This window comes from Arachis ipaensis, chromosome B03 (assembly GCF_000816755.2).
Source record: "Arachis ipaensis cultivar K30076 chromosome B03, Araip1.1, whole genome shotgun sequence".
NCBI lineage: Eukaryota > Viridiplantae > Streptophyta > Magnoliopsida > Fabales > Fabaceae > Arachis > Arachis ipaensis.
Genome location: NC_029787.2, coordinates 10,564,283 through 10,581,230, shown reverse-complemented (window position 1 = coordinate 10,581,230; position 16,948 = coordinate 10,564,283). Strand labels below are relative to the sequence as shown.

At 40.0% G+C, this 16,948-nt stretch overlaps 4 protein-coding genes and 1 pseudogene across 5 annotated transcripts in view; 4 read left to right on the top strand and 1 right to left on the bottom strand.

Annotated features, from left to right (window-relative positions):
• LOC107629584 (lysine histidine transporter-like 8) overlaps nucleotides 1-2,266 on the top strand; it is a 5,179-nt gene extending 2,913 nt beyond the window's left edge. The window contains exons 4-6 of the mRNA XM_021118119.1: nucleotides 98-531; nucleotides 1,205-1,336; nucleotides 1,445-2,266. Coding sequence (XP_020973778.1) covers nucleotides 98-531; nucleotides 1,205-1,336; nucleotides 1,445-1,930 — 1,052 coding nt within the window. The 3' untranslated portion in view covers nucleotides 1,931-2,266. The remainder of the gene's footprint in view (nucleotides 1-97; nucleotides 532-1,204; nucleotides 1,337-1,444) is intronic.
• LOC107629585 lies at nucleotides 4,166-8,255 on the top strand. Of its 2 annotated transcripts, none has more exons than XR_001617994.2 (13): nucleotides 4,166-4,566; nucleotides 4,715-4,812; nucleotides 5,092-5,174; nucleotides 5,332-5,458; nucleotides 5,762-5,828; nucleotides 6,099-6,196; nucleotides 6,293-6,377; nucleotides 6,692-6,815; nucleotides 7,033-7,134; nucleotides 7,313-7,377; nucleotides 7,537-7,635; nucleotides 7,770-7,849; nucleotides 7,963-8,255. XR_001617994.2 is itself a non-coding variant. In XM_016332400.2 (13 exons), the coding sequence occupies exons 1-13, from the start codon at nucleotides 4,325-4,327 to the stop codon at nucleotides 8,018-8,020; spliced, it is 1,311 nt and encodes a 436-aa protein (XP_016187886.1). In that variant the 5' UTR covers nucleotides 4,182-4,324; the 3' UTR covers nucleotides 8,021-8,255. The 2 variants fall into 2 exon arrangements, 1 of the variants encoding a protein (XP_016187886.1); XM_016332400.2 differs by having other exon boundaries at nucleotides 4,182-4,566; nucleotides 7,554-7,635.
• Nucleotides 8,326-9,261, bottom strand: LOC107632480 (triacylglycerol lipase SDP1-like). The gene has a single exon (XM_016336156.1). The coding sequence runs from the start codon at nucleotides 9,259-9,261 to the stop codon at nucleotides 8,326-8,328; it is 936 nt and encodes a 311-aa protein (XP_016191642.1).
• Nucleotides 9,902-13,256, top strand: LOC107632481 (annotated as a pseudogene).
• On the top strand, nucleotides 10,651-12,117 carry LOC107629586. The gene is made up of 4 exons (XM_016332401.2): nucleotides 10,651-11,001; nucleotides 11,228-11,325; nucleotides 11,605-11,687; nucleotides 11,847-12,117. The coding sequence occupies exons 1-4, from the start codon at nucleotides 10,760-10,762 to the stop codon at nucleotides 11,985-11,987; spliced, it is 564 nt and encodes a 187-aa protein (XP_016187887.1). The 5' UTR covers nucleotides 10,651-10,759; the 3' UTR covers nucleotides 11,988-12,117.

Here is a 16,948-nt window from a genome sequence, read left to right as displayed (position 1 = left end):
ATGTGCTGTACTTTGAATAATTATAATTTTTTTGGCATGTTCTTTAAAAGAGTGGATTTTTCTAACACAAACCTAACCTATGTTATATAAATGTTAGGTAAGAAACTAGGGAAGGTAGCAGCACTATTTCCGGTGAGTTACCTCTCCGGAGGAACGTGCGTAATCTTAATTATCACCGGTGGTGGAACCCTAGACCTACTATTCAAGACACTTTGTGAAAAGGATAATTGTACTCTCCACTCACTAACTGGAGTTCAGTGGTATTTGATCTTTACTTGCATAGCCATTCTCATAGCTCAGTTGCCAAACCTCAATTCAATGGCTGCTGTTTCCGCCGTCGGCTCCGTCGCCGCCATCGCCTATTGCACACTCTTTTGGGCCATCTCCGTCAAGACGGGTAAGCCCAATGATGACGTGTCCTATAGTACAACGATGCATGGAAGTAACGTGGCTAAGGCTAATGACGTTATGAATTCCATTGGAATCATTTTGCTTGCTTTCCGGGGCCATAATCTTATACTCGAAATACAGGTGAGTCATTAATTATATTTGAGCTTCTAATCAGACAAAAAAAAAATGACACAAAAAGAAATTGTTTATAATTATTTACACAAAAATATATTTATAAAATGATATAGTTAAGATTATGATTTTGAAAATTAGATAACCAATTGATTTAATTGGATTCATTAAAAATTAGTTACTAGACCAAGTTAGTTCAAGATAAAAATGAATTTATAATGAATTAAAAAAAGAAAAATATCAGAAAGTCATCAAAATTTATTATTTTTGGTCATCAATACTTAAAAATGTGGATCAAAATATATTGTTATTAAGTTATTAAACTAAAAGAATTAGATTAATAGTTAAAAATGATGGCCACAAATAATAAATTTTAATAATTTTTAGTATTATTTAAAAAAAAAAACCTTTTGAAAAATTAATTAATCGATTAAATCAGTCAAATTTTTTAAAAATATATTATTTTATTATATTTAATTAGTTCAACACCTATTAAACCTTAAATTTTTTAATTTTAAATTTTATTAATCTAATATTCAGCTTGATTTTCAAAATTTTAATTAAGATTCCATAAATAATTTATAATATTTGTCTAAACTGATATATCTCTGTATTTTCACATGTGGGTAGAGAGACTCTATAATCAAATTAGATTGACATTTATGTATCTATGGTTACACAGGGAACGCTTCCATCAGATTCGAAAGAGAAATCCAACGTAAAAATGCGTAGAGGAGTGATCATTTCGTACGCAATAATTGCCATGTGCGTTTATCCCCTGGCTCTTCCCGGATTTTGGGCTTACGGAAACCAGGCAAGAATTTTAACTTCACTAATAATTTGCATCTATGTATATATATATATTGATTCATTACCTCTATTAGTTTGACAAACTTAATGTATGTATGTTCCTTTGTTGCAGATTGAAAAAGACGGGCTATTAACTTCGTTTGCACACATGCACGCTCATCAAGTGACGAAGTTCACAATAGGAGCAATGTACTTTTTGGTAATTCTACATTGCCTGAGCAGCTACCAAGTGTATGCGATGCCATTTTTCGACAACATTGAATTCAAAATCACAGCCAGAAAGAACAACAAGTGTCCAAGGTGGGTCAGAACATGCATTCGTCTTTTCTTTGGAGGATTAACCTTCTTTGTAGCCGTGGCGTTCCCCTTCCTACCATCACTGTCACTTCTTCTTGGTGGAATCGCATTCGTGCCAGTGTCTTATGCATACCCATGTTTCATGTGGGTGGCCATTAAGAAACCTCGTACGAGAAGCTTCGCTTGGTGCTTCAATGTTGTTCTTGGTTGCTTAGGAATGCTCATTGCTGCTCTTTTGATAGCTTCGGCTTTGAAGACTCTAATTGATAAACGTCTCAATGCCAATTTCTTCAAACCGTAATTAATAACATGAACCGATTTAATTAATTAATTAATTAAACTAGCAGAATTAAGTTAAGTCATTGAAGGTTAATTGTTAATTAATTAATAACCAAAATATAGCTTGTCCATTGTTATTATTCACTGGTTTTTCAAATGAAAGAAGAATCGCGTTACAGAGCAGACTTTAGATCATTTTTGATGTCCGTGTGTACACAAAAATGCAATTCTGACTTCTGAGTATGTAAATATATTAAAGTTTGAATAGCTGTTTGTAGTGCTATTCAATCTATCAGAATGTCAAAATTATTTTGAAATGGAGTTATATATGATACACCATTCCTCTGTTGTAGTGGGATATGGACGACTCGTGAAGTAGCATTTTTATTTTTAAATATAGATATATATGTTTTCTATGATACAAAACAAAAGATTAAACATAGTTTAGCGAATAAAAAAATTGTGTATAAACATTCTTTATAAGTTCGATTTTTATTTTAGCCATTTTAAAATTATTTGTGAAGGTGTGATGAACACATACAGTTCGATCAACTCGATTCGAACCAGTTCGCTCGCACTCATTATAGTCAAATTTAATAATTGTGGTAATACATAAAAAGTAACAAATTTTTTTTTTGAAAAAAAAAATAGTGTTAACAAGAGTGTATCCTCGTTATATATAGTTTTAAATTTCGATATGCAATAGTGTAAAACATTTATATTATTATCCAATTAAATGTTGAAAATTATGAGTTACTCTGTTAATATAAAATTTAGTTATATTAACTTTTTTTTTTTTTGGACTTGAGTTATATTTTATTAACTTGGATGGGTTGAAAATTAAATTTTTCGCATCTCACCCGCCATACTCTACTTTTTTCCTTTTTTTTTTCCGGGACTTACTCCACTTTGTCCTCTCTACTTCTCTAATATCTAGAGTAGGGTTTTCAGCAAAAACTTGAAATCCGTGATAAGAATCAAGCCCAAACTATTACACCAACTAAAATATGGAGTTATTCATGGAATTTCGACTCCAAAAAATGACATGAATAGGGGGTACTGAGAAGCTTCTCTTTGAGCTTGACACAGCAATTTAAGAGTTTCTCCTAGACACTGAGAAGAAAATTGATAGAAGATTGACTGAGGGATGCAATGTTATTGTTGTCATAGAGGTGTGGTGTGTGATACTGATATATCACAATCGAATACAAGTTCAATGCTTTAATGATAAAATAAAAAAAATCTAATAAATTAATTTCAACAAAACTCTTATCAAGGAATTTTATATTATGCATCACAAGTTTATTATCATGCTAGAAGAACAAGCTGACCTCCAACAAAATAAATATTATAAGAAGTCATGCTAGAAGGACCTCAAGATTCTATGCCAAAGCTGCAACATAAGGGACTGTACAATATTCTAAACCAACCTTTTGACATAGTAGTAAAAGAAATCTGCTAGGAAGAAGGTCTGGACAATTTCTGATATAAGAATCATCGGTGGCCATAAACCATACCCAAGGCAACCAACAAAAATGTCCACGGGTATCTAACACCTGTTACAAGAAATAGAATGTTAGTATGAGTAGGCACCCGGCAGACAGTATCCTGTGAACTATACCAATAAGAAATGTGCTAATAATGGTAGCAATACTCAATTGTCTAATTTGTTATCTATCAAAATCGATGTAACTTAAATTAAAAAACTCAGCAAAAAAAAATTTGACAAGGAAAATCATATATAGGCAAAGCACAAGCTCTCTAAAAGATCTTCCAGAAGAATGACATCAGGATTGTACCATTGAAAATGAAAGAAATAAACTTACAATAATATTAATTTACACCCTTGGTCAAAGATTCTAGTGGAAAAAAAACATTAATCATCACAGCAATAGCCATAACTAAATTTACAAATAAATTAAATTCTTAACCAATATATTTCACCATATATAATAAATACCTAAACAATATATTTAGAGCATAATAGACTTTATCAAATATAGAAATAAAATAACATTTTTCTAATTTTTAACTAATTATTCTATAAAAGTGTAGATCACTTTTTAAATAATCAAACCTTATTTATGTTATTTATAACTCAAATTAATTAACATAACCTTCATACTTCCCTATTCTATTATAAAACTCCCATACCCCTTCCCCTTAACTCAACACCCTAAAACACAATTCACAAACACACACTATTTGAATTAAATTCTTTCAAACACTTCTAGTGGCGTCAATTTTGCCAAGTATGTAAGAAGCGTTTGTGACCACGTCAGCACAACAGCCAAATATAAACAAAATTACAAAAGATAACAAAAACGAGCAGACGATAAGTTGATAATACAGTGCAGAAATTAGAAAGAAAAAAGAAAAAGAAGAGGGAGCTTTGTTCACTGATTCCTTCAATTCAATGGCGCCAGCTGCAGTGCCGTTGAATATTAAATGGTTGCCGCTGAATTCGAAGCTCAAAGCCAAGAGCCAACTCCAAACAAGCAGCAGGAACATTGAGTTTGAGAGGGTTCAGCTTCCGGAGAAGACCCGCAACTCGACAGTCTTGGTTCTTGGCGGAACAGGTAGGGTCGGTGGATCCACCGCCATTGCTCTCTCCAACCTTTGCCCCGATCTCCGCATCCTCGTCGCTGGCAGAAACAGGTCTCTCTCTCTCTCTCTCTCTCTCTCTTCCATGTTATCATCTGCTCTGCTATTCAGCAGCACCTTTATGTATATAACAATTACTGTTTACTAACGTAGTTTACTGTGAATATGAGTAATTCATTCTATTCAAGTATGGTAACAACAGAGAGAAAGGTGAAGCTTTGGTTGCAAAACTCGGGGGCAATTCTGGTTTTTCTCAGGTTGATCTCAATGATCAAGATTCACTCCAAACTGCTCTGCAAGGTAATCATAACTACTCTAAATAGATTGTACAGTATTAGTTAGTTAAAACTTAAAAGAAGGTAGTTGCAGTAACATCACATTTTGTCAACTGGCTTTTCATTTACTTGCTTGCTTGTTTGTTTATTTTGTGTGGTGAATTGATGTTGTTGATACTGCCGTAAAATTTATATTGTATTGTAATACAGTTATACGGTTATGTAAGTTTAAATGTTTGGAGTGATAATGATATTGATGGGAAAATTCAGTGATAATGATATCTTAAGGCTCTGCTTTATGCAGATGTGGATCTTGTAGTTCATACGGCGGGGCCATTCCAACAAGCAGAAAAATGCAGTGTGCTTGAAGCTGCCATAAACACTAAGGTACCATATTCTATATTCAACATTTAATCCTTGCTCATGTTATATATGATATTGAAAATCTCTCCGCACCTACATGCAGGCATATATCTTGGTTCCTGCCTTTTAAATGTGCATGTGCAACACCTGACTATCATTTTCGATATGTTTCTTGATGCAGACTGCATATGTTGATGTTTGCGATGACACAAGCTATGCAGCGCGTGCAAAGTCCTTTATGAGCAGAGCGTTAGCTGCGAATGTTCCAGCTATAACAACAGGAGGAATATACCCTGGAGTGAGCAATGGTGCTTACTGCTAAGTGCTAATTGCTTATTTATATGCTGTATTCTTGTGTTGGCAAGAATAACTTTTCAAATAATCCATATTAAATTGACCCGGAAAATACGTGTATGGCAAAAGTTGTTACTCGGCAATGCATTTTTCTTTTCAGATGATTATGAAGAATGATATAAGCTGTTGTTGTGAATGTATTTTTTGGGCTTGTCATTCTTATTTACTTGGCAATATGGGTTGAAGCGCATATTGTAATTTTAGTGGTCAGTTGCTGCTATATGTATTGCTAAAACTTTCTACAATTTTGTCTTTAGTCATGGCAGCAGAGCTAGTCCGTGCTGCAGAAACTGAAACTGAAGAAGATAAGCCAGAAAGGTTAAGGTGATCGACCATCTCTCTCTCTCTCTCTCTAAATTGTTTATAGTCAATTCTAGTTTCATTAATCTTCATAACAAACCTTTTCATCAATCTAATGTATATATGCCTTTTCTTTTTGCTGCTGAGACAAATTAAGCTTAGTAGAAAAATGAATGAAAATCTGAATTTTAAAAAAGGACATGAGTGATGACTAAGTTTATCCAGTGTTAGACCCTTTATTTTCTGGGATTTCTTGTTGATTTATCAAATTATAATTTGCTATCTTTTCCTCAGGTTCTCATACTATACAGCTGGAACTGGTGGTGCTGGTCCAACCATATTGGCTACTAGCTTCTTGTTGTTGGGAGAGGAAGTGATTGCATATAGCAAAGGTTGTTGTCTACATAGTTTAAGTTTTTTGTTTTTATCTAGGTTAATTACCATTTTGTTTGTAGGATTTAAATGATGATGCTGGAATGTTCAACTAGGAGAAAAGATCAAACTGAAGCCATATAGTGGAATGCTCAATGTAGATTTTGGAAAAGGGATTGGCAAAAGAGATGTTTATCTATTGTAAGTTATAGATATAGAAGTGCTTGAAATCTAAACATCCCGTGGAACTGTGTTTAAAAAGAAAAATAATTATACACCGTAATTGAGTCTTTTACTTATTATTAGTTAAGTTGTAAAATCTGTGGAGATGATATTCTGGTCATTTTACAAAGCTTGCACAAGAAGATCATGGAACTGTTTGTATCATATTCATATATGATATGATATGATATGATATGAAATGTGGTCTTCATTCTTCTACCAATTCATTTAATTATCCCCATATATTTGCTTTCTTCAGAAATTAGGATTCCACTTCAATACATGGTTTTCAGGAATTTACCAGAGGTTAGAAGTGCGTTTGAGATTCTAGGAGTGCCAACTGTAAGTGCTCGATTCGGAACAGCACCATTTTTTTGGAATTGGGGAATGGAAGCTATGACCAATCTTCTTCCTCCGGTATGCTCCCAAACCATAAGTTCTGTTACTAACAGTTTTCATTAAACATGTCACCTCAATACAATGAACTGTGCCCAGAATTTGCATTTGGCATACAAGAAAGTACAAGAATTTGCACTTGGCATACAAGAAAGTACATTCATGATGAACTGTGACAGATATTATGAGCCGAAGAGAGGATTAATTATAATGTGAATACTTTTAAATAATTATGCAGGAATTTCTGAGAGACAGGAGTAAAGTCCAAATGTTGGTTGAGTTATTTGATCCTGTTGTTCGAGCAGTTGATGGGATTGCTGGGGAACGTGTATCAATGAGGGTGAGGCAAATAAGTAGGATGAAACTAGTGCTCCTTCAAAATCCTTTTCTGTTCCTTTCTTTTTTTTTTTCCCTCTTTCCTCTTTAAACATTGCAGTACTGTTGTTATGATGTTCAATAAGATACAAGAAACTAACAAAAACAATGTAGCCAGTTATGTCATCTTATCTTCTGGACAGGTTGATTTGGAGCTTTCAAGTGGCCGCAGCAAGGTTGGCCTCTTCAGTCATAGCAAACTTTCCATGTAAGTTCTTTCGTTTTTTTTTTCTTCTCGTTTTAAATTTTTGCATGATTTTTAATTAATGAAAAAATTATGCAGTAAAATTTATATCCTTTAATGATGTTAATTTCATAAAGACTGAATATATGGTCAATTAATTAGTTATGATCATGATCAACACAGTATGTACATTCTTCCAGATCTGTAGGAATTGCAACAGCAGCATTTGCACTTGCGATTCTTGAAGGAAGCACACAACCTGGTGTTTGGTTTCCTGAAGAAGTATGCATATACATTGTTTATCAATCCTTCTTTATTCTTTGGCCACATTTTATTTTAGACCTGTATCCTTAAGATTTTAGAACACACTTTTTTCCTTTTTGTCCTATAACTATTTGATCGAATTCCACATGCAGGCTCAAGGACTTGCAATTGAGGCCAGAGAAGTTCTTCTCCAGCGTGCTAGCCAGGGAACATTTAATTTTGTAATGAACAGGTGAACTCATGAACTTTCAAAATGTAGCTCTATATTTAGTTATTTACTGGTGACTTTCTTTGATATTTTGAATTTATGCTGTTTTCTTTTCTCTTCTCTTTGGTACTAAACAGGTCACCGTGGACGATTGAAACAAATCCAAAGGAGCTCGGGTTAGGAATATATGTTTGAATCTTCTGTCCATATCAAAGCAAACGTGAAATCCAGCAAAGTTCTCATGTTACACTGTAGGGTACAATGTAATGAATGTATAGTCCTTTGAGAGATGATTCATTCTTTCGTAGGAATAGAACTATTTAATGGAATTTCCTGTATAAACTATTTATTTGTAACCAGTGTATAATGCTGAGTTGATTTGTTTAACTCATTGCTAGTATACCCTTTAGCTAATCATATTACGTGTACATTTAAAATTTTCAGCCACTATATATAAAAATACGTATTTGATGTTTCATAAAGTTTTTTTTATTATAATACTATTCCATCTCCTTCCCTGGACAATAAATTTGGACAGACTCGGCGACTTCATTGCTAAAACTATCATGACTCCTACTTGAAGGTGACAAGTCTTCTTTCTTGATAACATTGAACACAATCCCATTATGGATCCTTTCAGGCTGCAAAAGATCGCCTTCAGTTACCATTATGCTAGATCCATTCGTGAAAACCTTGTTGCCGTTTTCCCTCTGGTCGGATTCTGAGGAGCTCCTATCCGGTGTTGTCACCCTGGGACTGTGATATTGAAAATCGTGAGGCGTAGTACGACCCGGCATGCTTGTACTAGGTTCAATATCGATTTCTAAGTGCTGGACGAAGTCAATGAACAGATTGGACGAAGTAGTTCTCATTAAAGGCCCCCCAGTTCTTGTCCAAGAATTTGAGTCACTACATTCAGATTCACAGTCACTTCCATCATATGCGCTACGGTTGGACTTCCAATTTTTACCGGAGGTTTCATTGGGACCGTTAGCGCCTAGAATAAGATCTTCAAGGGATCCTGTTGAATTTTCTCGTGCAATAACATTCCATGAAGGAATTCTTCTTGCACCACAGAACTTGACAGCAGGGGGAAAACCGGGACCTTGAGAAGAAACAGCAGCTGCCGCTCTTGCAGCACTTCGTTTGAGTCTTCTCATATGATTGAGCATTACAACACACTCATCAAGAGCAAGCTCAATTCCGCAATTAGCTTTTATGGCCGAAAGCTTCTCCCAGGTGCATCTTCTCCCTTGGTTGTTTGCCTTCTGAAGTTCCATATATGAAGGATTCTGTATAATTTTCGAGTACTGAGCAAGAGTTGCAGGCATAACAACAGTTACATCACCCTCCCATTCTTGAGCAAACAGCTTGGCAATTCCACCTAAAGGAAATCCGAGTTCAAGTATCTGATTACATCTATGTTTCACCTCCATCTCCACAAGATGAGCAAGCTTGGCAGCGAAGTTGTTTAAAGTTTAAACTTCAAGTTTGATAACTTTCCTTCCAAAGAAAGTTCTGTGATAGTTTTACAAACAGGGGTGTTCCAATGTTTTTAGACTTGGGAAAATATTTATTTTAAGAAAGAAATATTAATCCATGATACATAAAACTAATGCAAAAGTAACTGTATTGTCACTAGGACAAAATATTTTAATTTACAGCAATAGCCATAACCAAATTTACAGCAATAGCCATAACCAAATTTACAAATGAATTAAATTCTTGACCAATATATTTCACCATAATAAATATCTAAACAATATATTTAGAGCATAATAGGCTTTATCAAATATAGAAATAAAATAACATTTTTTTAATTTTTAACTAATTATTCTATAAAAGTGTAGATCACTTTTTAAATAATCTAACCTTGTTTATGTTATTTATAACTCAAATTAATTAACATAACCTTCATACTCCCTTGTTCTATTATAAAACTCCCACACTCCTTCTCCTTAACTCCAAACCCTAACACACAATTCACAAACACACATACTACTTGAATTAAACTCTTTCAAACACAGTAACACACAATTCACAAACACACACACTACTTACTCTTTTAAAAAAACAATGGAGTTCCTTTCTCTCAACTTAGAGAACCAGTCTACACTACTACCAAAGCCGAATCTTCTACGTCAGATCATCGTCGTGGCGTCTATCGTCGCCGGTGTTCAGTTTGGGTGGGCTCTACAGCTATTCTTATTGTTGCCGTACGTTCACCTCCTTGATATCCCACACGCTTCCGCAGCTTACATCTTATTTTGCGGACCCATAAGTGGGATGTTCGTGCAGCCCATAGTAGACTACTATAGTGACCGCTGCACGTCGCGGTTTGGACGCCGGCGGCCTTTCATTGTTGCCGGAGCCTTAGCGGTCGCCATTGCAGTGCTCCTTATAGGCTACGCTGCTGACATGGGACACATGTTTGGTGACTCGCTCGAGAAGAAGGCCTACCCGCGCGTCATAGCCATCTTCGTGGTCGGGTTCTGGATGAGTGGTACCATAACATGGTATTAGAGTGTTAGATCCGAAAGGTCAAGAGTTTGATCCTTGATGAACTCTAAAATTAGTTTAAGTTTTTAGGAAGATGTTTATTATCACTAGTACTCGGATGATTATTCTAGATAGTATAGAGCATGTTCACACATTGTACAAATAGTCCATTGTCTCCCTAGCGGAATCCTTGTTAGAAGTGCAAGGGACGACGACATGGCATGGTTTCTACTTTCTACTTTCTAGTTTCTAGTGGCGTCAATTTTGCCAAGTATGTAAGAAGCGTTTGTGACCACGTCAGCACAACAGCCAAATATAAACAAAATTACAAAAGATAACAAAAACGAGCAGACGATAAGTTGATAATACAGTGCAGAAATTAGAAAGAAAAAAGAAAAAGAAGAGGGAGCTTTGTTCACTGATTCCTTCAATTCAATGGCGCCAGCTGCAGTGCCGTTGAATATTAAATGGTTGCCGCTGAATTCGAAGCTCAAAGCCAAGAGCCAACTCCAAACAAGCAGCAGGAACATTGAGTTTGAGAGGGTTCAGCTTCCGGAGAAGACCCGCAACTCGACAGTCTTGGTTCTTGGCGGAACAGGTAGGGTCGGTGGATCCACCGCCATTGCTCTCTCCAACCTTTGCCCCGATCTCCGCATCCTCGTCGCTGGCAGAAACAGGTCTCTCTCTCTCTCTCTCTCTCTCTCTCTCTCTCTCTCTCTCTCTCTCTCTCTCTCTCTCTCTCTCTCTCTCTCTCTCTCTCTCTCTCTCTCTCTCTCTCTCTCTTCCATGTTATCATCTGCTCTGCTATTCAGCAGCACCTTTATGTATATAACAATTACTGTTTACTAACGTAGTTTACTGTGAATATGAGTAATTCATTCTATTCAAGTATGGTAACAACAGAGAGAAAGGTGAAGCTTTGGTTGCAAAACTCGGGGGCAATTCTGGTTTTTCTCAGGTTGATCTCAATGATCAAGATTCACTCCAAACTGCTCTGCAAGGTAATCATAACTACTCTAAATAGATTGTACAGTATTAGTTAGTTAAAACTTAAAAGAAGGTAGTTGCAGTAACATCACATTTTGTCAACTGGCTTTTCATTTACTTGCTTGCTTGTTTGTTTATTTTGTGTGGTGAATTGATGTTGTTGATACTGCCGTAAAATTTATATTGTATTGTAATACAGTTATACGGTTATGTAAGTTTAAATGTTTGGAGTGATAATGATATTGATGGGAAAATTCAGTGATAATGATATCTTAAGGCTCTGCTTTATGCAGATGTGGATCTTGTAGTTCATACGGCGGGGCCATTCCAACAAGCAGAAAAATGCAGTGTGCTTGAAGCTGCCATAAACACTAAGGTACCATATTCTATATTCAACATTTAATCCTTGCTCATGTTATATATGATATTGAAAATCTCTCCGCACCTACATGCAGGCATATATCTTGGTTCCTGCCTTTTAAATGTGCATGTTTGCAACACCTGACTATCATTTTCGATATGTTTCTTGATGCAGACTGCATATGTTGATGTTTGCGATGACACAAGCTATGCAGCGCGTGCAAAGTCCTTTATGAGCAGAGCGTTAGCTGCGAATGTTCCAGCTATAACAACAGGAGGAATATACCCTGGAGTGAGCAATGGTGCTTACTGCTAAGTGCTAATTGCTTATTTATATGCTGTATTCTTGTGTTGGCAAGAATAACTTTTCAAATAATCCATATTTACAATAATGTTAATTTACACCTTGGTCAAAGATTCTAGTGGAAAAAAGACATTAATCATCACAGCAATAGCCATAACCAAATTTACAAATGAATTAAATTCTTGACCAATATATTTCACCATAATAAATACCTAAATAATATATTTAGAGCATAATAAACTTTATCAAATATAGAAATAAAATAACATTTTTTTAATTTTTAACTAATTATTCTATAAAAGTGTAGATCACTTTTTAAATAATCTAACCTTATTTATGTTATTTATAACTCAAATTAATTAACATAACCTTCATACTTCCCTATTCTATTATAAAACTCTCACACCCCTTCCCCTTAACTCCACACCCTAACACACAATTCACAAAGACACATTACTTACTCTTTCAAAAAAACAATGGAGTTCCTTTCTCTCAACTTAGAGAACCAATCTGCACTACCACCAAAGCCGAATCTTCTACGTCAGATCATCGTCGTGGCGTCTATCACCGCCGGTGTTCAGTTTGGGTGGGCTCTACAGCTATCCTTACTGATGCCGTAGGTTCACCTCCTTGGTATCCCACACACTTCCGCAGTTTACATCTTATTTTGCGGACCCATAAGTGGGATGCTCGTACAGCCCATAGTAGGCTACTACCTGCTGCACGTCACGGTTTGGACGCCGACGGCCTTTCATTGCTGCCGGAGCCTTAGCGGTCGCCATTGCAGTGCTCCTTATAGGCTACGCTGCTGACATGGGACACATGTTTGGTGACTCGCTCGAGAAGAAGGCCCGCCCGCGTGCCATAGCCATCTTCGTGGTCGGGTTCTAGATCCTCGACGTTGCCAACAACATGCTTCAAGCTCCATGCCGGGCACTTCTCGCCGACCTCGCCGCCGGAGACCAACGGAAAATGCGGATGGCCAACGCTGGCTTCTCCTTTTTCATGGAGGTGGGAAACGTCCTAGGATACGCCGCCGGTTCCTACAGCGGTCTCCATCACATCTTCCCGTTCACAAGAACGAAAGCTTGCGATGTGTACTGCGCCCACCTGAAAAGCTGCTTCTTCGTTTCAATCACGCTGTTGCTAACCCTAGCCACAGCAGCGGCGGTATACGTGAAAGAGGAACCACTCTCGCCGCAGAAATCAACGGCAGCGGCGTACGCCGAGATTAAAGAGAAATCAGAAGGCATGGATAAACATTAACGAATTATGGTAACAACGATGCATGGAAGTAACGTGGCTGAGGCTAATGACGTTATGAATTCCATTGGAATCATTTTGCTTGCTTTCCGGGGACATAATCTTATACTCGAAATACAGGTGAGTCATTAATTATATTCGAGTTTATAATTATAAAAAAAAAAATTACACCCAAAAAAATTTTGAGTTTATAATTATTCACATAAAAATATATTTATAAAAAATCATAGTTAAGATTATGATTTTGAAAATTAGATCAAACCAATTCATTTATGTATCTATGGTTACACAGGGAACGCTTCCATCAGATTTGAAAGAGAAATCCAACGTAAAAATGCGTAGAGGAGTGATCATTTCGTACGCAATAATTGCCATGTGCTTTATCCCCTGGCTCTTCCCGGATTTTGGGCTTACGGAAACCAGGCAAGAATTTTAACTTAACTAATTGTTACGGCCCGACCCAGGACTCTCGCGGATCAACCCGACCCGAGCTCCACCCGGCCCGGTTGTGCACCCTCCAACCGACCCGGACACGTGTCCCGTACGGCTCACCCGCAGCTATGGGACAGCGTCCTTGAGAATATGGGTCTGCCCTCTAGGGGAGCCCACTGCTGACATGTATATAAGGGGAAGGTTGGCTCTTCCCCCGAGGTACGTCACATCTTTCACATCACCCCTCTTTCCGCCTGCACATTGTCTGACAAGAGCGTGTACTCGGGACCTCGCTCCTCTTGGACTGGACGATCGTAGCCAGACGAGCCCCTCCATCACTCCGAATCCTGACCCGAACCGTCTGGTAGCCGATCTACCGAACATTGGCGCCGTCTGTGGGGATCAAACATGGACTTCGTACTAGTCCAGACTGAGACAGGTAGCGAGGCTGCGCCTCCCGTGCTTGGGGGAGGCGCCGTTCCGACAGATACCCGACAACAGCAGAGGTCGCCTCCGAGGGACACGACGCAGACTCACGAAAGACGCCCCTTCGGAGGTACTGGCGACAACCACGCCAGGATAATGCAAGAGTTGCGCCATAGGATGAAAGACTTAGAGCGCCGGCTAGCCGAGAGAGAACGCGACCAACGCACTCCGGAGCGGAGCCCCACCCGCTCCCGTTCAAGGAGCCGCTCGAGGCGCTCACCCAGCCCCCAATACGAGTCAGAGAGCACGGGGGGACGGGGACGAGCCAGAAGAAGAAGTCGGGACCCCATCATTTACGCCTGACACGAGAGACGGCGCGCGTCGAACAGAGGCGAAGAGAACGCCCGTCGGGAGAATGGCGAGCCGGGGAGAACTACCCGGGGACCAGTGATAATAGGAGCGACCCCCTTCCACCGTTCCGTGCTCGAGGTCCGGCTGCCGAAACACTTCGACAAGCCAACGGACATGAAGTATGATGGAACACAAGATCCCCTGGAACACTTGACGGCCTTTGAGGCCAGAATGAACCTGGAAGGGGTAGGAGACGAGGTCAGATGTCGCGCCTTCCCGGTCACCCTGGCGGGCCCAGCGATACGGTGGTTCAACAACCTCCCGCAGGGCTCGGTGACTCAATTCTCTGACATCAGCCACGCCTTCTTGGCTCAATTCACGACCAGGATTGTCAAAGCCAAACACCCAATCAATTTGCTAGGGGTGACACAGAGACCCGGAGAGCCGACCAGGAAATACCTGGACCATTTCAATGACGAGTGCCTGGAGATTGACGGTCTAACGGACTCGGTGGCAAGTCTATGCTTGACGAACGGGCTCTCGAACGAGGACTTCAGGAAACACCTTACCACAAAGCCCGTTTGGACAATGCAAGAGATCCAGTGCGTGGCCAAAGAATACATCAATGACGAAGAAGTCAGCCGGGTCGTGGCTGCCAATAAACGTCAGCCCGCCTACAACCAAGCCCGGCACTATGAAGGCAGAGAAAGACCAAAGGAACACGCCAGGGACGGCGGTCCGAGTATAACACCCAAACCGTTCCCCCGAGTTGGGAAGTTCACCAATTATACCCCCCTCACTGCACCAATCACCGAAGTTTACCAACAGATAGCGGAAAAGGGGATACTGTCAAAGCCCCGACCTCTGAAGGACAGGACGGGAGGAAACAAGAACCTCTACTGTGAGTACCACAAGGGCTACGGACACAAGACCCAAGACTGCTTCGACCTAAAAGACGCCCTGGAGCAAGCTATCAGGGATGGGAAACTTGCCGACTTCTCTCACCTTATACGGGAACCAAGGAGACGCAACCGGGACCACGATAGCGAAGATGGCCCCCGGTCAACGAGGCGACGGCAGGAACCAGAGGGTGACGACCACGGCCTTACGGTGGTAAACGTGGTAACAGCCAGGAACACCGCCCCAAGGTCAAAGTCAGCACAGAAAAAAGACGCCAAGGTCCTAGCGGTCTCCACCTCGACCGTTAGAAGTTTCCGAGGTATCCCACCCATCTCCTTCGGCCCAGAGGACCAATGGTTTGACGAGGTACCGGAAAGTCCGCCCATGGTCATCACAGCCAGGGTCGGAACGGGCCTCGTCAAACGAATCCTGGTAGATACGGGGGCAGACTCGAACATCATGTTTCGAAACGTTTTCGATGCCCTGGGACTAAGAGACGCCGACCTGACGACCCACCAGCACGGTGTGGTAGGGTTGGGGGACCACTTCATCAAGCCGGATGGAATCATCTCACTCCCGACCTCTGTTGGACAGGGGCAAAAGCGACGAACAATCATGGCGGACTTCGTAATACTACGAGACTCCACGGCTTATAACATCATCCTGGGGAGGAAAACCATCAACGACCTGGGGGCGGCCATTAGCACAAAGCTGCTGGTGATGAAGTTTGTCACGGATGACGGATCCGTAGGATCCATCAAAGGCGACTTGGAAACGGCGGTCGCTTGCGACCACGCCAGCCTTTCTCTCAGGAAAAAGTCCAAAGAAGCATCTGGGGTCTTCCTTGCTGACCTGGACGCCAGGATAGAAGACAAACCTAGACCAGAGCCAGAAGGAGACTTGGAAAAGTTCAGGGTCGGCGATGAGGACGATAACTTCACATTCATAAACAGGAACCTTCCCCATGAAATGAAGGAGCCTTTGATGGAAATGATCAGGGCTAATGCCGACCTCTTTGCTTGGACGCCCGCCGATATGCCCGGGATAGATCCCCAGCTCATATCGCACCATCTGGCCGTCAAGGCGGGAACCAAGCCAGTGGCCCAGAGGAGGAGAAAAATGTCGCAAGAAAGGGCAGAAGAGGTAGCCAGGCAAACGGCCAGCCTCCTAGAAGCAGGATTCATCCGAGAACTTGACTACTCGACCTGGTTGTCGAACGTGGTCCTGGTTAAAAAGCACAGTGGGAGATGGAGAATGTGCGTGGACTACTCTGACCTCAACAAGGCGTGTCCCAAGGATTGCTACCCCCTACCTAACATTGATGCACTCGTCGACGCAGCGGCGGGGTACCGGTATCTGAGCTTCATGGATGCCTACTCAGGATACAATCAGATACCGATGCACCGACCCGACGAGGAAAAAATGGCGTTCATAACGCCAGGGGGAATCTATTGTTACAGGGTAATGCCTTTTGGTTTGAAAAACGCTGGGGCCACGTACCAAAGGCTGATGAATAAAATATTCAGTGAGCTTATAGGCAAAACAGTAGAAGTCTACGTGGATGATATACTCGCGAAGACCACACGACCCGACGACCTCCT